The 16,480-nt window shown below is 52.7% G+C and overlaps 1 protein-coding gene across 3 annotated transcripts in view; it reads right to left on the reverse strand.

Annotated features, from left to right (window-relative positions):
* Positions 1-14,424: 14,424 nt before the first annotated feature.
* Positions 14,425-16,480, reverse strand: part of COL6A3 (collagen type VI alpha 3 chain) — a 93,649-nt gene continuing 91,593 nt past the window's right edge. For all 3 annotated transcript variants that reach the window (XM_053597048.1, XM_053597046.1, XM_053597047.1), the window contains 2 exons: positions 15,964-16,128; positions 14,425-15,210 (listed from right to left, as the gene is read on the reverse strand). In XM_053597048.1, coding sequence (XP_053453023.1) covers positions 15,170-15,210; positions 15,964-16,128 — 206 coding nt within the window. In that variant the 3' untranslated portion in view covers positions 14,425-15,169. The remainder of the gene's footprint in view (positions 15,211-15,963; positions 16,129-16,480) is intronic.

Below are 16,480 nucleotides of genomic sequence, written 5' to 3' on the forward strand. Positions count from 1 at the left end.
TGCAAATCAAAACTGTTTGGCCTCTGGGTTACAGCTGATGTTACACAGACCCAGGCCTCGGCTCAAGTTTCTCAGGGCAACCTCACAGAAGCAAACAGTTTTCTGAATATATTCTAAAACAGAATAGAATTGAGCAGAATTAGAATATAGTCTAATTGGAGACCTTTGTTCTGAATAATAGCCAGACGTAAATTGTTGTTTCTAGAAATGGTTAATATTTTTATCACCCTGAAGTTGTGTTATGAGCAGCAATAGTCCCCTAACGAGGTGGGAAATTCAAAGCACTGTTGTGTACAGGTAAGAGCAAGACCAACAAAGACAGAGACAATTTTTCAAGTCTTTTTATGCACCCAGCCGTGGTGCCGTCTCCCAAGTCATGGTCACAGGTCACAAGCTCTAGGTCTGGTTGGAACCAGAGAGGGCCACCGGGAAATGAAGAAGGTGGGGAAGTGGGTGCGGGCTGGAGTGCAGGGCGCAGAACGCCGAGGCCCACACCTGGAGGTTCAGCAAGTCAGCAGAGTGGAGGCAGCCGTGTGGACATCGGTGGGGACACCCCGGCCCGCAGCAAGGAAAGCACAACAGACGCTACATGTCCTTGACTCTCATTAGTTCAGTGCTTCCCTTGAATAAAACTATGAAGCTTAGTTTCAGTTATTTTGCTTTCTCTTTGGAAAAATATCACGATAATTAGGAAGAATAGGCTTATACCGCTGGGTAAACTCCAGAGTGTTGTCAGATAGCACAGATCACCGTGAGCACACACACTTACGCAGGCAGCAATGGACCCGGCCAGCCCACGTCCCCCGTACCAGGCAGAAGGGCAGCAGCTGAAATGTGTTTTCAGGTTCCTGGGCCTCTCCATGGGGAGAGGACTTGCTTGATCTAAGAGTCCCATTCACCTCGCCACTGTGGGCTTAGGGAAGACCAGGGAAGACATTTCTAACCAATGGGATGCCAGGGACACCACGGGGAGCTGGGCAGAGTAGTGTCCTCACTCCCAAGAGAACCCAGGAACAGATGGTCACCCTCCTTCCTTTAAATGTCATCGTATCTGAATGAGACCATCTTGTTTCCAGCCTAAGGGTGGAGCACAGGCTAAAAACAGCCCAGGGAGATGGGAACGCCGTGTCCTTGATGATGCCATGGAGCCACCTGAACAACTGAGCCCGCAGTCTGTGCTCTGGACCCCTGTGAAGGGGGACGGCAACTGTCCCCAGGTCCCCAGGGGTTGTGGTTCCTGGCTGGGGCAAGCATCTGGCATGACACTTCTCCCTGGCCTCTGCTCCTGTTCTATTAGCCCTGCAGCCGCATTCAACAGAGATAACACCTGTGTTCCTGAAACAGCTTCTCGTCACAGTCACCTTTCTCGCCTCCTTCTGAACTTCTCCTCAGCCTCTTCTGCTGAGTCTGTATCCTCTACTTGGCCTCTAGCTGCAGGTGCAAGACAGTCCCCTTCTGACTCCATCCCCCCCATCTGCAATCGCAACTCGGGAATCTCATCACAACACGCTGTGAGGTATCTGTGTCCCAGAGCTGCTGGAGAGGCAGCCCCAGCCTCTCTCTGAACTTCCACTGCCTTCCTCCTGCCACCGGCTGAAAGCCCAACCCTCATCCCAAGTTCTAAGGCATGTGACAGAATGTTTGATCACACTTTCCATCCCCAGAAATTAACAAATTCATACCCCAAACCTCCCCACGGCAAACTTGCAATGGGTTTCTGCCATATCAATGTCCATAAATCCCTCCCCAGGGTTGAAAGATTTGTGTAACCTGACCTGACCATTCTCTCTGCCTTCAACCCCTGAAATTTCCCCCTTGTTCGTTTTGCTCCAGCCACACTGGTCATCTGGCTCCTTCTCAAACAGCTCAGACCTATTTCTACCTGGGACATTTGACCAAGCTCTTCTCTTGATCTAGACTCTGCCCCCTGCAGGTCTCCCCATGGCTGGCTCCCGCTTGCCTTTTGGGTTTTAGTTTATAAATCAGCTTCTCATAGAGACTTGTCTAAAACGCCCAGTGGCCCATCAGACGGTCTCCACTGTATCCGGCATGTCCTTTTTTAGCAAGGATTTTGCATGTTGCCATCCACTTCCTTGTCAGGTAAGGTGCAAGGGAACAAGGAGCATGGGTTTTTCACCACTGTAACCCCAGCACCTTGCATAAAACCTGGCACATGTTAAGTACCCCACAAACGTTTGTTGCATGAGTCACTAGATGTATGAATACGCACCAATTCAGGCTCTGGTTTGCAAGTGACAGAAACCAACTCTGGTTCACATATGCAGAAAACTGTACTTTCAGAAGGATATTGAGCAGCTTACAGCAACAACATGAAGGCTAAAAAATCAGGATCAGCTCCAAAAACAGAACCCAGAGCGCTGAGCAGACAGAGCTGCAGCCTAAACTCACGTCGCAGACAAGTCACAGGCTCCATCTCTCTTACCAGAGCCCCTGGATGAGGTGCATGGGGTCCTTTACCACAGAGTTTGCTGGTCCTCCCCTAACCAAGTGCTGGGCACACAGTGGGCCATGGCAAGAGTGAGAAGGTGTGCTCAGGCCACGAGCCTCCCCACGCCTCTCCACGAAAGGCAACAGGTGTGAACAGTGAGGTCTCCACTCTCACCCTCCCCCAGACAACGGTCTCATCAACTTCGTTTTGTTTCCACTTCAGTTCCTATGCATTCCGGTCCAAACTGGCTGGTTGCAGATGCTGTTTATGCACACCCTGGCCCACCTCTGAGTTCATCTGCAGCTATTGTGTGCTGACAGCACCCTCACCATGGCACGACTCTGCTTCTTTAGACACAGGGAGTGCAGAGCAGCCTAGAAATGCCAAGATTTGACGTTCCCAGGTTAACCTCTAGCCAAGGAGAGATGAGAGGACAGGTGAACACTCAGGACTTTTTATTCCTGTTGCAGTCTCCCCGGTTCCTGGGGTTCCCGATGGGAACGAGCCCCAGCTGCCAGCTGCCAGTGTGCCCCTGGTAGACACTGCGCTTAGCTGTCTCATTTCCAGGGCTCTTGTTTTTGCTTCCCATGCACCTGTCCAGATAATCTACAACCAAAATGTGAGCAGGGGCTGTTTTGAAGGAACCAGAGCTCAGACTGGTCACAAACAACCCATCTTATTGAAAACTAGAACTCCGATGAGCACAACTGCTTTAATCTGAGTCTTCAACAACAAGTATTCTTTCTTGGGTTTATAGGTTCTGCTGATTTCTTTTTATTTTGCTATTTCTATTTCGAAGTCTCCTGAAAAATGTGTGCCAATAATTGAAATTCATCATTCTCTTGAAATCTAAAGTATGGACAGTGCCTCGACAGATGCCCAGATGCCTCCTATTAGATGACTCTGCAACAGCGGCCTGAAGGTCTCTGCAGGGACCTCTGACGGAAGTTAGGAAAATGCTACCTGTGTCCAGTTGAGAGACACCTGGGAGGGTCCCCATGATGTCCAGACTCCTTCCCGTCACCACTACCTAATGTCTTCAGCCCACGACTGGATTTTCAAATATAACTTCTTTGGTACTTTGCCCCCCAGCCATTCTATGCCACCATGTTGCAGGATCAGGAATAACGTGGAAAGGGGTCCCGACCTGCTACACATGGGGCCCCAGGAAGGGCAGCCCAACTCAGGAGTACATGATTCTGACCAAACAGGAGACCCCCAGGAATTTGGTGGCCCCACTGCCGCTCTCCAGCAGCACTCAGCCCTCGGAGAAAGCAGGGACACGGGCAGCATCCCAGCTCGGTCCAGCACGGTGACTGAGGAGGGGCAGCACCTGGACCACAGACCCAGGCTCAGTGGCAGCTGCAGCCCCCCAACTTCTCCAGAAGCCACTCCCAGGCAGTGAAACCCAATAGCTTGGCTCCTGAAGAACTGCTGGATCCAGCTGGAAATCTGATGATGAGAGAAACTTGGCAGGGAAAGATCAACCATCCCCTGTAAGTGAATCAGCAGGGGTGGGGGGGATTTAAAATGGATCTCGAGAGTTCATAATTCTGCCTTCCTACAAAAAGATTGGCACCCATTCACATATATTGTGATTTCTTTTAAATTGTGCGGAAAATTGTAAAGAGAAATAAAAAGTAGAGAGTGTTGGTATTCATAGCTCCAGCAAATATGCTGATGAAAGGACTGAGCTGGGCTAATAGCTGAGTCCAAGCAGATGTCCCATGACTTGGCCTCAGAGCCCAAGCATGCTGCACTCAGCCCAGGCTGCCTTCTGCACAAGCCCTGAACTCGTGCCAGGGCCTCCAGCCCCTCCGAGTGCTTCCCTGAGCCACAGCAGCTCAGGACAAAGAAGCAGAGCCCGGGGAGTTCTGGGGGAGGGTCTGGGAGGGCGTGCTGTGTTCTGGGAGAAGACACATGGCTCAGATCCAGCCACCCAGGAAACATAAGCCTCTGGAGAATAACAGTGAGGGTCCAGTGGGAATCAATATGACCTTGAACCTCTGAAAGAGCTTCTGGGCCATGATAACTTCCTCAGATGCTCCATTAGAACACAGCTGGGTGAACTAGACCATTCCGACCCTCCGTTTCATCACCTGTAAAACTAGGGTAATGGCTGCTGCTGAACGGCCCCACCTGAGCTAGTGTGAGGCACCTGTGTGGTGCCTGACTCACGGCAGCTGCCCCATAGAGGTGAACTGTGGTCACTAACATCACACTAGCTGCTAGAACAGCCTGAGACCTCAATGTCTTACCCCAACAGAAATTTATTTCTTACTCAGAAAATCCAAAATAAGTGTTCTTCGTTGGCAAGCCACCTTCTACAGAGAACTGAGTGGATGTCACGGTCAGGGACACATCGGGGTTTGAGGAAGGACAAAGAGTCCTGAGTGTGGGTTGGCAAAGGATGGGTCTTGGGAAGAAATGCGTAGGCCGTCAAGAGGTCAGGAATCCTGCCACCCAGATCAGGCTTTGCTGAACCCTAATTTGGGACAGGTGACACAACAATGGACTTTTTTTATTTTCTTTGTGGCAATAAATGAGAAAAGTGGCCATCCACTACCCAAGAGGCTTGCTGCCCCCCAAGCTTGCCAGCACACAGCAAGCCCAACCTGCCTTTCACCTGGACATCTGGGACACATCTCCTGCTCTCCTGACTCAGGTGGGACTGCGGGTGTGATCGTCCAGCACCCGTGTGAAGCCCAGGGACAGGTGCAGAGAAGCAGTGCCTGGATGGAGTGGAGCAGACCTGGAGCGGCCAGGCAGGCGTGCTGGCAGCAGGAGGCAGGAAGGGAGAGGGAGTCCTGTCTCAGGAGTAGCTGGAGTGAGTCGCCCAGTGATGGCCCCAGCCCAGCTTGTCAGTGACACACCTGGAGCAGACCCCCCAGCGTGTTACCAATACTGGCATCCCACTTGCATGTCTTGGGCCTTACCTGCTCCGGAGGCCTCGTGTGTGAGCACCTGCAAGTCTTTCCCAAGAAAAGGCAGGGTGCAGATGGGCAGGAGGTCCAGAAAATCAACTGTCCAGGAGCAGTGGAGGTGTCGATGCCCCAGCTCCCTCACCCTCTGCTGGGCTCCGAGGCGCGTGTGCCACGGGGGATCCCAGAGTTTCCCCATGGGACTGAGACTCCAGCCACTCATGGTAGCCACCAACAACACACCTTTTCATAGCAGCCTTCCCTTCCCCAGCCACTCAGGGGTCTCCTTCACCTCTCAAATAAACGACATCCTGCTGCTTCTGGTATCCTAATAGTATGCTGTGGTGCTCATTTAATGTCCATTGCAGAGAAACTAATGGGGGATCCCTAGAGAAACACAGGGCTCAGCCCATCCCTAGGGAAGCTGGGCCCAGAACTCTCTGCTCCCCAAGTTCCTGCAAGAGCCTGGTGCTGGGCGCCTGGTAGACCCCATTCTTCCAAGGTCGGTCACCATAGGCTATAACTCGGAGTACACAGAACTGAGCTCCCAGCACTCAGTCACTGCTGAGACAGAAGGGGGCCCAGGGAGAAGGCCATGGAGGCCTCACAAGCATAGAATGTTCTCAAGGGGAAAGGGAGGGGTGTTCCGCTGATGAAGCCTAAGCGAAACATGTGAAGCCAGGGCAGGGTCTGCATCATTCCTCTCACCACCACTGAGTCAGGGGCTGGAAAGCAGCCCTTAGCTGACCGTGTGCTTGGCCCCTGGACCTGGGGATGGCTGAGCAGAAAGAGGGAGGCCAGTTGGTGTGACAAGGCCATGTAAGTTTCTTGTGGAAACTGGACTTGAGCCAATTTCCTTGCACCCCCAAAGAGGGTGATCTCTGGATAAAGGGCCCAGGACCAAGGATGCATGGGTGGACGTCCTCATGGGAGGCTGTGGGAGGAAGGAGATTGCCCGAGCATAGCCCCCACAGACTCCTCCAGAGAACAAATACATGACCCGGGAGAGTTGGCAGAGGGGGAGCCAAGGGCAGGACAAGTGAGCACGAGGTCCACTGGGACCTCATCTGGACGCTGGAGGAGTGGGTGCAGGGCAGACAGGGAGTGTCAGAGGGTGGCCTGGACTTCTCCACCCACACCCCACCCAGCACTGGGAGTCCAGCTGCCCTGGGGTTAGGAACAGTCAAGCTCTGAATAGAATCTGAGATTAAACTCTGCAGCAGATGGACCCAGACTCGGGATCCAGGAGCAATGGTCTCAATAACTGAAAATGACCAAGAAGCGACAGAATCAGCTGAGCTCTCATCACGGGAGCTGCTACCTCGTGGGAAGGGACAGAATCACCTGAGCTCTCATCACAGGAGCTGCTACCTCGTGGGAAGGGACAGAATCACCTGAGCCCTCATCACGGGAGCTGCTACCTCGTGGGAAGGGACAGAATCAGCTGAGCTCTCATCACGGGAGCTGCTACCTCGTGGGAAGGGACAGAATCAGCTGAGCTCTCATCACGGGAGCTGCTACCTCGTGGGAAGGGACAGAATCAGCTGAGCTCTCATCACGGGAGCTGCTACCTCGTGGGAAGGGACAGAATCAGCTGAGCTCTCATCACGGGAGCTGCTACCTCGTGGGAAGGGACAGAATCAGCTGAGCTCTCATCACGGGAGCTGCTACCTCGTGGGAAGGGACAGAATCACCTGAGCTCTCATCACGGGAGCTGCTACCTCGTGGGAAGGGACAGAATCAGCTGAGCTCTCATCACGGGAGCTGCTACCTCGTGGGAAGGGACAGAATCACCTGAGCTCTCATCACGGGAGCTGCTACCTCGTGGGAAGGGACAGAATCAGCTGAGCTCTCATCACGGGAGCTGCTACCTCGTGGGAAGGGACAGAATCACCTGAGCCCTCATCACGGGAGCTACTACCTCGTGGGAAGGGACAGAATCAGCTGAGCTCTCATCACGGGAGCTGCTACCTCGTGGGAAGGGACAGAATCAGCTGAGATTTCATCACAGGAGCTGCTACCTCGTGGGAAGGGACAGAATCACCTGAGATTTCATCACGGGAGCTGCTACCTCGTGGGAAGGGACAGAATCAGCTGAGCTCTCATCACGGGAGCTGCTACCTCGTGGGAAGGGACAGAATCAGCTGAGCTCTCATCACGGGAGCTGCTACCTCGTGGGAAGGGACAGAATCACCTGAGCTCTCATCACGGGAGCTGCTACCTCGTGGGAAGGGACAGAATCAGCTGAGCTCTCATCACGGGAGCTGCTACCTCGTGGGAAGGGTCAGAATCACCTGAGCTCTCATCACGGGAGCTGCTACCTCGTGGGAAGGGACAGAATCAGCTGAGCTCTCATCACGGGAGCTGCTACCTCGTGGGATGGGACAGAATCAGCTGAGCCCTCATCACGGGAGCTGCTACCTCGTGGGAAGGGACAGAATCAGCTGAGCCCTCATCACGGGAGCTGCTACCTCGTGGGAAGGGACAGAATCACCTGAGCCCTCATCACGGGAGCTGCTACCTCGTGGGAAGGGACAGAATCACCTGAGCCCTCATCACGGGAGCTGCTACCTCGTGGGAAGGGACAGAATCACCTGAGCTCTCATCACGGGAGCTGCTACCTCGTGGGAAGGGACAGAATCAGCTGAGCTCTCATCACGGGAGCTGCTACCTCGTGGGAAGGGACAGAATCAGCTGAGCTCTCATCACGGGAGCTGCTACCTCGTGGGAAGGGACAGAATCAGCTGAGATTTCATCACGGGAGCTGCTACCTCGTGGGAAGGGACAGAATCAGCTGAGATTTCATCACGGGAGCTGCTACCTCGTGGGAAGGGACAGAATCAGCTGAGATTTCATCACGGGAGCTGCTACCTTGTGGGAAGGGACAGAATCACCTGAGCTCTCATCACGGGAGCTGCTACCTCGTGGGAAGGGACAGAATCAGCTGAGCTCTCATCACGGGAGCTGCTACCTCGTGGGAAGGGACAGAATCAGCTGAGCTCTCATCACGGGAGCTGCTACCTCGTGGGAAGGGACAGAATCAGCTGAGCTCTCATCACGGGAGCTGCTACCTCGTGGGAAGGGACAGAATCAGCTGAGCTCTCATCACGGGAGCTGCTACCTCGTGGGAAGGGACAGAATCAGCTGAGCTCTCATCACGGGAGCTGCTACCTCATGGGAAGGGACAGAATCAGCTGAGATTTCATCACGGGAGCTGCTACCTCGTGGGAAGGGACAGAATCAGCTGAGATTTCATCACGGGAGCTGCTACCTCGTGGGAAGGGACAGAATCACCTGAGCTCTCATCACGGGAGCTGCTACCTCGTGGGAAGGGACAGAATCACCTGAGCTCTCATCACGGGAGCTGCTACCTCGTGGGAAGGGACAGAATCAGCTGAGATTTCATCACGGGAGCTGCTACCTCGTGGGAAGGGACAGAATCAGCTGAGCTCTCATCACGGGAGCTGCTACCTCGTGGGAAGGGACAGAATCAGCTGAGATTTCATCACGGGAGCTGCTACCTCGTGGGAAGGGACAGAATCAGCTGAGCTCTCATCACAGGAGCTGCTACCTCATGGGAAGGGACAGAATCAGCTGAGATTTCATCACGGGAGCTGCTACCTCGTGGGAAGGGACAGAATCAGCTGAGCCCTCATCACGGGAGCTGCTACCTCGTGGGAAGGGACAGAATCAGCTGAGCTCTCATCACGGGAGCTGCTACCTCGTGGGAAGGGACAGAATCAGCTGAGCCCTCATCACGGGAGCTGCTACCTCGTGGGAAGGGACAGAATCAGCTGAGCTCTCATCACAGGAGCTGCTACCTCGTGGGAAGGGACAGAATCAGCTGAGCTCTCATCACGGGAGCTGCTACCTCGTGGGAAGGGACAGAATCACCTGAGCTCTCATCACGGGAGCTGCTACCTCGTGGGAAGGGACAGAATCAGCTGAGCTCTCATCACGGGAGCTGCTACCTCGTGGGAAGGGACAGAATCAGCTGAGCTCTCATCACGGGAGCTGCTACCTCGTGGGAAGGGACAGAATCAGCTGAGATTTCATCACGGGAGCTGCTACCTCGTGGGAAGGGACAGAATCAGCTGAGCTCTCATCACGGGAGCTGCTACCTCGTGGGAAGGGACAGAATCAGCTGAGATTTCATCACGGGAGCTGCTACCTCATGGGAAGGGACAGAATCAGCTGAGCCCTCATCACGGGAGCTGCTACCTCGTGGGAAGGGACAGAATCAGCTGAGCTCTCATCACAGGAGCTGCTACCTCGTGGGAAGGGACAGAATCAGCTGAGCTCTCATCACGGGAGCTGCTACCTCGTGGGAAGGGACAGAATCAGCTGAGCTCTCATCACGGGAGCTGCTACCTCGTGGGAAGGGACAGAATCAGCTGAGATTTCATCACGGGAGCTGCTACCTCATGGGAAGGGACAGAATCAGCTGAGCCCTCATCACGGGAGCTGCTACCTCGTGGGAAGGGACAGAATCAGCTGAGCTCTCATCACAGGAGCTGCTACCTCGTGGGAAGGGACAGAATCAGCTGAGCTCTCATCACGGGAGCTGCTACCTCGTGGGAAGGGACAGAATCACCTGAGCTCTCATCACGGGAGCTGCTACCTCGTGGGAAGGGACAGAATCAGCTGAGCTCTCATCACGGGAGCTGCTACCTCGTGGGAAGGGACAGAATCAGCTGAGCTCTCATCACGGGAGCTGCTAACTCGTGGGAAGGGACAGAATCACCTGAGCTCTCATCACGGGAGCTGCTACCTCGTGGGAAGGGACAGAATCAGCTGAGCTCTCATCACGGGAGCTGCTACCTCGTGGGAAGGGACAGAATCAGCTGAGATTTCATCACGGGAGCTGCTACCTCATGGGAAGGGACAGAATCAGCTGAGCCCTCATCACGGGAGCTGCTACCTCGTGGGAAGGGACAGAATCAGCTGAGCTCTCATCACAGGAGCTGCTACCTCGTGGGAAGGGACAGAATCAGCTGAGCTCTCATCACGGGAGCTGCTACCTCGTGGGAAGGGACAGAATCACCTGAGCTCTCATCACGGGAGCTGCTACCTCGTGGGAAGGGACAGAATCAGCTGAGCTCTCATCACGGGAGCTGCTACCTCGTGGGAAGGGACAGAATCAGCTGAGATTTCATCACGGGAGCTGCTACCTCATGGGAAGGGACAGAATCAGCTGAGCCCTCATCACGGGTGCTGCTACCTCGTGGGAAGGGACAGAATCAGCTGAGCTCTCATCACAGGAGCTGCTACCTCGTGGGAAGGGACAGAATCAGCTGAGCTCTCATCACGGGAGCTGCTACCTCGTGGGAAGGGACAGAATCACCTGAGCTCTCATCACGGGAGCTGCTACCTCGTGGGAAGGGACAGAATCAGCTGAGCTCTCATCACGGGAGCTGCTACCTCGTGGGAAGGGACAGAATCACCTGAGCTCTCATCACGGGAGCTGCTACCTCGTGGGAAGGGACAGAATCAGCTGAGCTCTCATCACGGGAGCTGCTACCTCGTGGGAAGGGACAGAATCACCTGAGCTCTCATCACGGGAGCTGCTAACTCGTGGGAAGGGACAGAATCACCTGAGCTCTCATCACGGGAGCTGCTACCTCGTGGGAAGGGACAGAATCAGCTGAGCTCTCATCACAGGAGCTGCTACCTCGTGGGAAGGGACAGAATCAGCTGAGCTCTCATCACGGGAGCTGCTACCTCGTGGGAAGGGACAGAATCAGCTGAGCTCTCATCACGGGAGCTGCTACCTCGTGGGAAGGGACAGAATCACCTGAGCCCTCATCACGCGAGCTGCTACCTCGTGGGAAGGGACAGAATCACCTGAGCTCTCATCACGGGAGCTGCTACCTCGTGGGAAGGGACAGAATCACCTGAGATTTCATCACGGGAGCTGCTACCTCGTGGGAAGGGACAGAATCACCTGAGCTCTCATCACAGGAGCTGCTACCTCGTGGGAAGGGACAGAATCACCTGAGCTCTCATCACGGGAGCTGCTACCTCATGGGAAGGGACAGAATCACCTGAGATTTCATCACGGGAGCTGCTACCTCGTGGGAAGGGACAGAATCACCTGAGCTCTCATCACGGGAGCTGCTACCTCGTGGGAAGGGACAGAATCACCTGAGCTCTCATCACGGGAGCTGCTACCTCGTGGGAAGGGACAGAATCACCTGAGATTTCATCACGGGAGCTGCTACCTCGTGGGAAGGGACAGAATCACCTGAGCTCTCATCACAGGAGCTGCTACCTCGTGGGAAGGGACAGAATCACCTGAGCTCTCATCACAGGAGCTGCTACCTCGTGGGAAGGGACAGAATCACCTGAGCTCTCATCACGGGAGCTGCTACCTCGTGGGAAGGGACAGAATCAGCTGAGCTCTCATCACGGGAGCTGCTACCTCGTGGGAAGGGACAGAATCAGCTGAGCTCTCATCACAGGAGCTGCTACCTCGTGGGAAGGGACAGAATCAGCTGAGCTCTCATCACGGGAGCTGCTACCTCGTGGGAAGGGACAGAATCACCTGAGCCCTCATCACGGGAGCTGCTACCTTGTGGGAAGAGACAGAATCACCTGAGCTCTCATCACGGGAGCTGCTACCTCGTGGGAAGGGACAGAATCAGCTGAGCTCTCATCACGGGAGCTGCTACCTCGTGGGAAGGGACGGAATCACCTGAGCTCTCATCACGGGAGCTGCTACCTCGTGGGAAGGGACAGAATCACCTGAGCTCTCATCACGGGAGCTGCTACCTCGTGGGAAGGGACAGAATCACCTGAGATTTCATCACAGGAGCTGCTACCTCGTGGGAAGGGACAGAATCACCTGAGATTTCATCACAGGAGTCACTACCTCAAAGGAAGCAGCAGGTCAACACGGCAGGGCAGGAAGCAGGTTTTGGAAATGCTAAGACTTTGACATTATGAGCTGAATTGTGTCCCCCAGCAAAAGAAAAGGTGTGTCAATTTTCTGACCCCCTCAGGACCTCAGGATGAGGATTATTTGGAAAACTCCCCTTTGCTGGTGTGATTGGTTAAGACAGGGTCCCACGAAAGCCCAACGTGGCCGACATCTTACGAGAACACATGAGGACCCACACGCAGAGAGAAATCACGAGATGACAGACGCAGACACTGGAGTGACACGGCTGTGAGCCGGGAAACACGGGGAGTACGGGGTGGAAGAGGCAGGGGCGGACCCCACAGGTGTCAGAGGGAGCCTGGCTCTGCTGACACCATGATATTGGACTTTTAGCCTCCAGAACTGTGACAGAATACATCTCTCTTGTTTTAAACTACCTGGGCTGTGGCCCTTTGCTAGGGCAGCTCTGGCAAACTGCCTCTTTACCACACCAGGAAGGCCCTTCCCAGCCCCACCAGCGATGCTGCTTTGCTCCAGTGGGACGCACTGACTCGAGCACGGGAAGTACGAGGGAGGCGTGAGGCTCTCTTATGGGAGTAAGTGGGGGACTGTTCCTGCACAGCTGGAGAAAGTCCCAAGACGCACATTTCCCACCCTGTTTGAATGTCCAGTTGAAGGGAACTCGTGACCAGCAGTGGATGCTTTGTGGGCCCACTGGCATAGCTAGAAAGGGGTCTTCCAAGATGGGGAGTGTAGGATGGCCTAGAGGTGGAAGGGGCCTGTCAGAAGCAGGGGTGGCCTGCTCTGCTGTGCCTCACCAGAGTAGTGACAAAGAGAGGCATCCCCCAGGACTTCTAGACACCCCATGAGCAGAGGAGGTCCTGGGCCCATGAGAGCTCATGAGGAGCCTCCTGCTGGTCCCCCGGGCCCCTGAGGTTCACCTGGCACTTCCAATGCCAACAAGATGAAGGTGGTGGAGAGTGAAGGTCCCCACATTTCCAGGCAGCGGTCCGGGTCCTCATCCCATCTCAGCTCTCCTACAGTAACTCGGCACTAGGCTGGGCTATTTCCTCAGACTCCATAAAGATGCACTGGCCCCAGGCATTCCAAGAATGTAGAAACTTCCCTCAAGGACCTGGGCAGGCACCCCAGGGAGTGGCCCCCCTGCTGACCCATCTCCCCTCACCCCTCCAGCTCTGTGCACACCCTCCCTCCTCCCTGAACAGACAGACAGGCAAGGTCATCCCAGCCTTACATACAATTGTTCTGCTCACACCCAAGGTCTCTGTAATTCCACCCTCAGCACTTCTCAGGGCATGTGTTATTTTGTTAAATAAATTCCATTTTCTTACATAATAATAATAAGTTAACTGATGACTCCATACTGAATCTCAGAGTCAAAGCATTCTATGATAGACATACTCTTATTTGACAATGTGAATGTTACTTTCTTCGCATTATTATTATTATTGCTTAATATTTCGATGCAGCAATTCTCTGATTTCTTTTCTGCATGTATTTATGTTCATTCATTCTTTACGAGGTTTTGTTTCTAGTCCTTATCTTAAATACTGTTATTAAATTTTAAGCCTCTTTAATTTTGTGATGGCAAAAAATGGAAACCTAATAAACACATGTATATGTTAAAATAAAAATAAATAAATAAATAACTTTCAGTTTTCTTCCTTAATAGAATTCAGGTGACACCTGAACACGTATCTGTGTATTTCTTGTGCTATTTCTGAAGATGAGAGAAAAAGATCTTTAAGGAGGAAAGACCAAAAAATACAACTTTTCTGTCTTTCTCCAGAAAAGGGGCAGGGAGTCCTGGGGAAATGCGGCATTGCCCAGCAGTGGAGGGGTGAGGGGGGGAGCAAACTGCAGGGGAGAGATGGCTGTGGAGGAGGGTGGAGGGGAAGGCTGCCTCCTGGGGCACCTCGGAACAGAAAGACTCTGGGACCCCACAGGAGGAGCACCCTCAGCCTGGCAGACGGGAGTCTTGATTCCACCTCGTCCCTGCCCACATGGGCTGGTGGAGCTTTCTTGCTCCCTCCAGTAGAAACAAAAAAGGGGGTGCCCAGAACCATAAGCCAGAACGAGGCCAAGTTCCCCAGCAGAGGGGTGATTCTGACAATCCATGTTATGGAGACAAGACAGCCAAGAACACACACCCATGACACTTTCAATATACTTTATTAAAAAGTTTCTTTGAATAAATTTCCTAAAAATTTTAAAATTAAACCCCCACCCTGCACAAACACACACACACACACACACACACACAACATTAGAGGAATGCCAAAAATATTCTCTGTGACGACTTTCTTTTAATTCTTTAATGAAGGCATTGGTCCCAACGGTGCACACAGAACAAGGGATTTTGTTTCTAACTAGATCATTTGTTAGAGGCTTTAGAAAAAAAATTAGCTTGAACCCTCATCCAGGACGCTGGGCAGGGAAAATGAAAAGGCTGGCCTCCCGTTCCTCCTCTGTGCGCGGGCGTCTGCAGACATGCTTACTGAAGAGGGGAGGAAGAAATGAACCAAGCAAAAGTGGAGAGCAGCCATGCCCGGGGGCTATTTTCTAGAATTTACATTTGCCTAGAACAGGCATAACACGAAACTCTGGAGGGAGGCTGAATGCACAGGCACGTTCACACAGACACCAGCAGTGGGCAACTACTACACAAAGTTCGGAGGACACAAGGCAGCCGCCTGGACACGGGGAGCGCGGGGTCCACAGACGCAGTTAGCACCATCTCGGCAGGTCGTGCGGCGGAAGGCTTCCTCCCGAGTTCGAGTGTAAATCCAAGCGTGTAAGGGTACAGTGCAAGGGAGCCCATACCCGGGGCGTCTACAGAGGCGAGTGGGCGAGGACTGACTCCTTCTTCAAGAGGTATATGTCGCCGGTCAGCCGCTCTTAGGTTCCGATGGCATTCAGGACGTCAGCCTTGGCCAGGACTGGGCGTGGAGAGGTGGGGGAGGGGGGGCGAGGAAAAGCCACATTACCCACCAGAAAGGACCCTGTATTCACTGTGAGGTGATCCCACCGCCCCTGGTTCTCATCACCTCTTCCACTTTTCTGCTCAGTACCATCAACAACCACCTGTGAGCCTCCAGACCTGGGGCTTGGGGTTCTCTCTAGCTGAATCCATTCTCTCTTCTTGCACCATCCAGTCGCCTTTATGCAGACGGAACACCCCTGCTGGCGCTGACCCCAGGTTCTGCTCCAACTTAGTTTTATTTTGTTACCGATCAAGTTTCCCAACATAACAGAAATGGCAGATGGCCCCAGTGTCTACATTCTTATTTACAGGGAGCAAAATTATTTCAAGATGAATAGATGGGAGTTATTTACCTTCAGTATTATCTATAATGGTTCATGATACTACTTTCCCAGTAATCGTGTTCGGTGTAATATTTTATGACTAGCACAGACTTAGTGACATTTCTGGAGAGTGACAAATAGTTGCTATATGTTTCTTCATTGCCAAAAATGCAAGTATACGGGTATGTTTTTAGGAAGCAAAATAATAATCAAAAAAATTTTTCATATATTTTGTTTGAACAGCTTTCTTATCTGAGAATATAATGTAGCTTATTTTTCATGTATATCATAATCAATGCTACTCAAATATTTTTCAAAGGTAAGTTCTTCACCTGAATGTCCTATCTTATTTGCAAAAGCCTTAGATGCAAAAAACGACGACTTACCAGGGGTGCAAACCTTTTCACATTCCTTCTGAGATTCGAAGTTGTTCTCATTCCCACCACAGCCTCCATACCAGAATCTGGCACAGCTTTGGGTCTTTGGATCATAGTACCATTTCAGTATAAATTCCCTGCAAGTCCCTCCTTCTTTCGGCAACTTACATATATCTTTAAATGACAAGATGAAGAAAGAACGTTAATTAGAACGTGCATGTTACTTTGCTCCCAACTTGAGGGGCAACTGTTTGATCACAGGGCTGTCTCAGACAGAAAGGGGTTTCCAAGTGAAAACTCCCTTAAACGCTGAGCCTGTTTCCTGACTGTCATATGGACATAACAGTCACTCATGGCTCGTGAGGGACACATGAAATCATATCAATGAGAGGACTTTATGACTGACTCTCAGAATCCCAAACGTTAGCTGGCATCATTAGATGATTTAAAATGAAATTGTTGTTCCCTCCCTTTCTCAGTCACTGGGCCCTTCACTCTCCAATTCCTTCAAGGCTACATAGAGAAG

This window comes from Nycticebus coucang, chromosome 7 (assembly GCF_027406575.1).
Source record: "Nycticebus coucang isolate mNycCou1 chromosome 7, mNycCou1.pri, whole genome shotgun sequence".
NCBI lineage: Eukaryota > Metazoa > Chordata > Mammalia > Primates > Lorisidae > Nycticebus > Nycticebus coucang.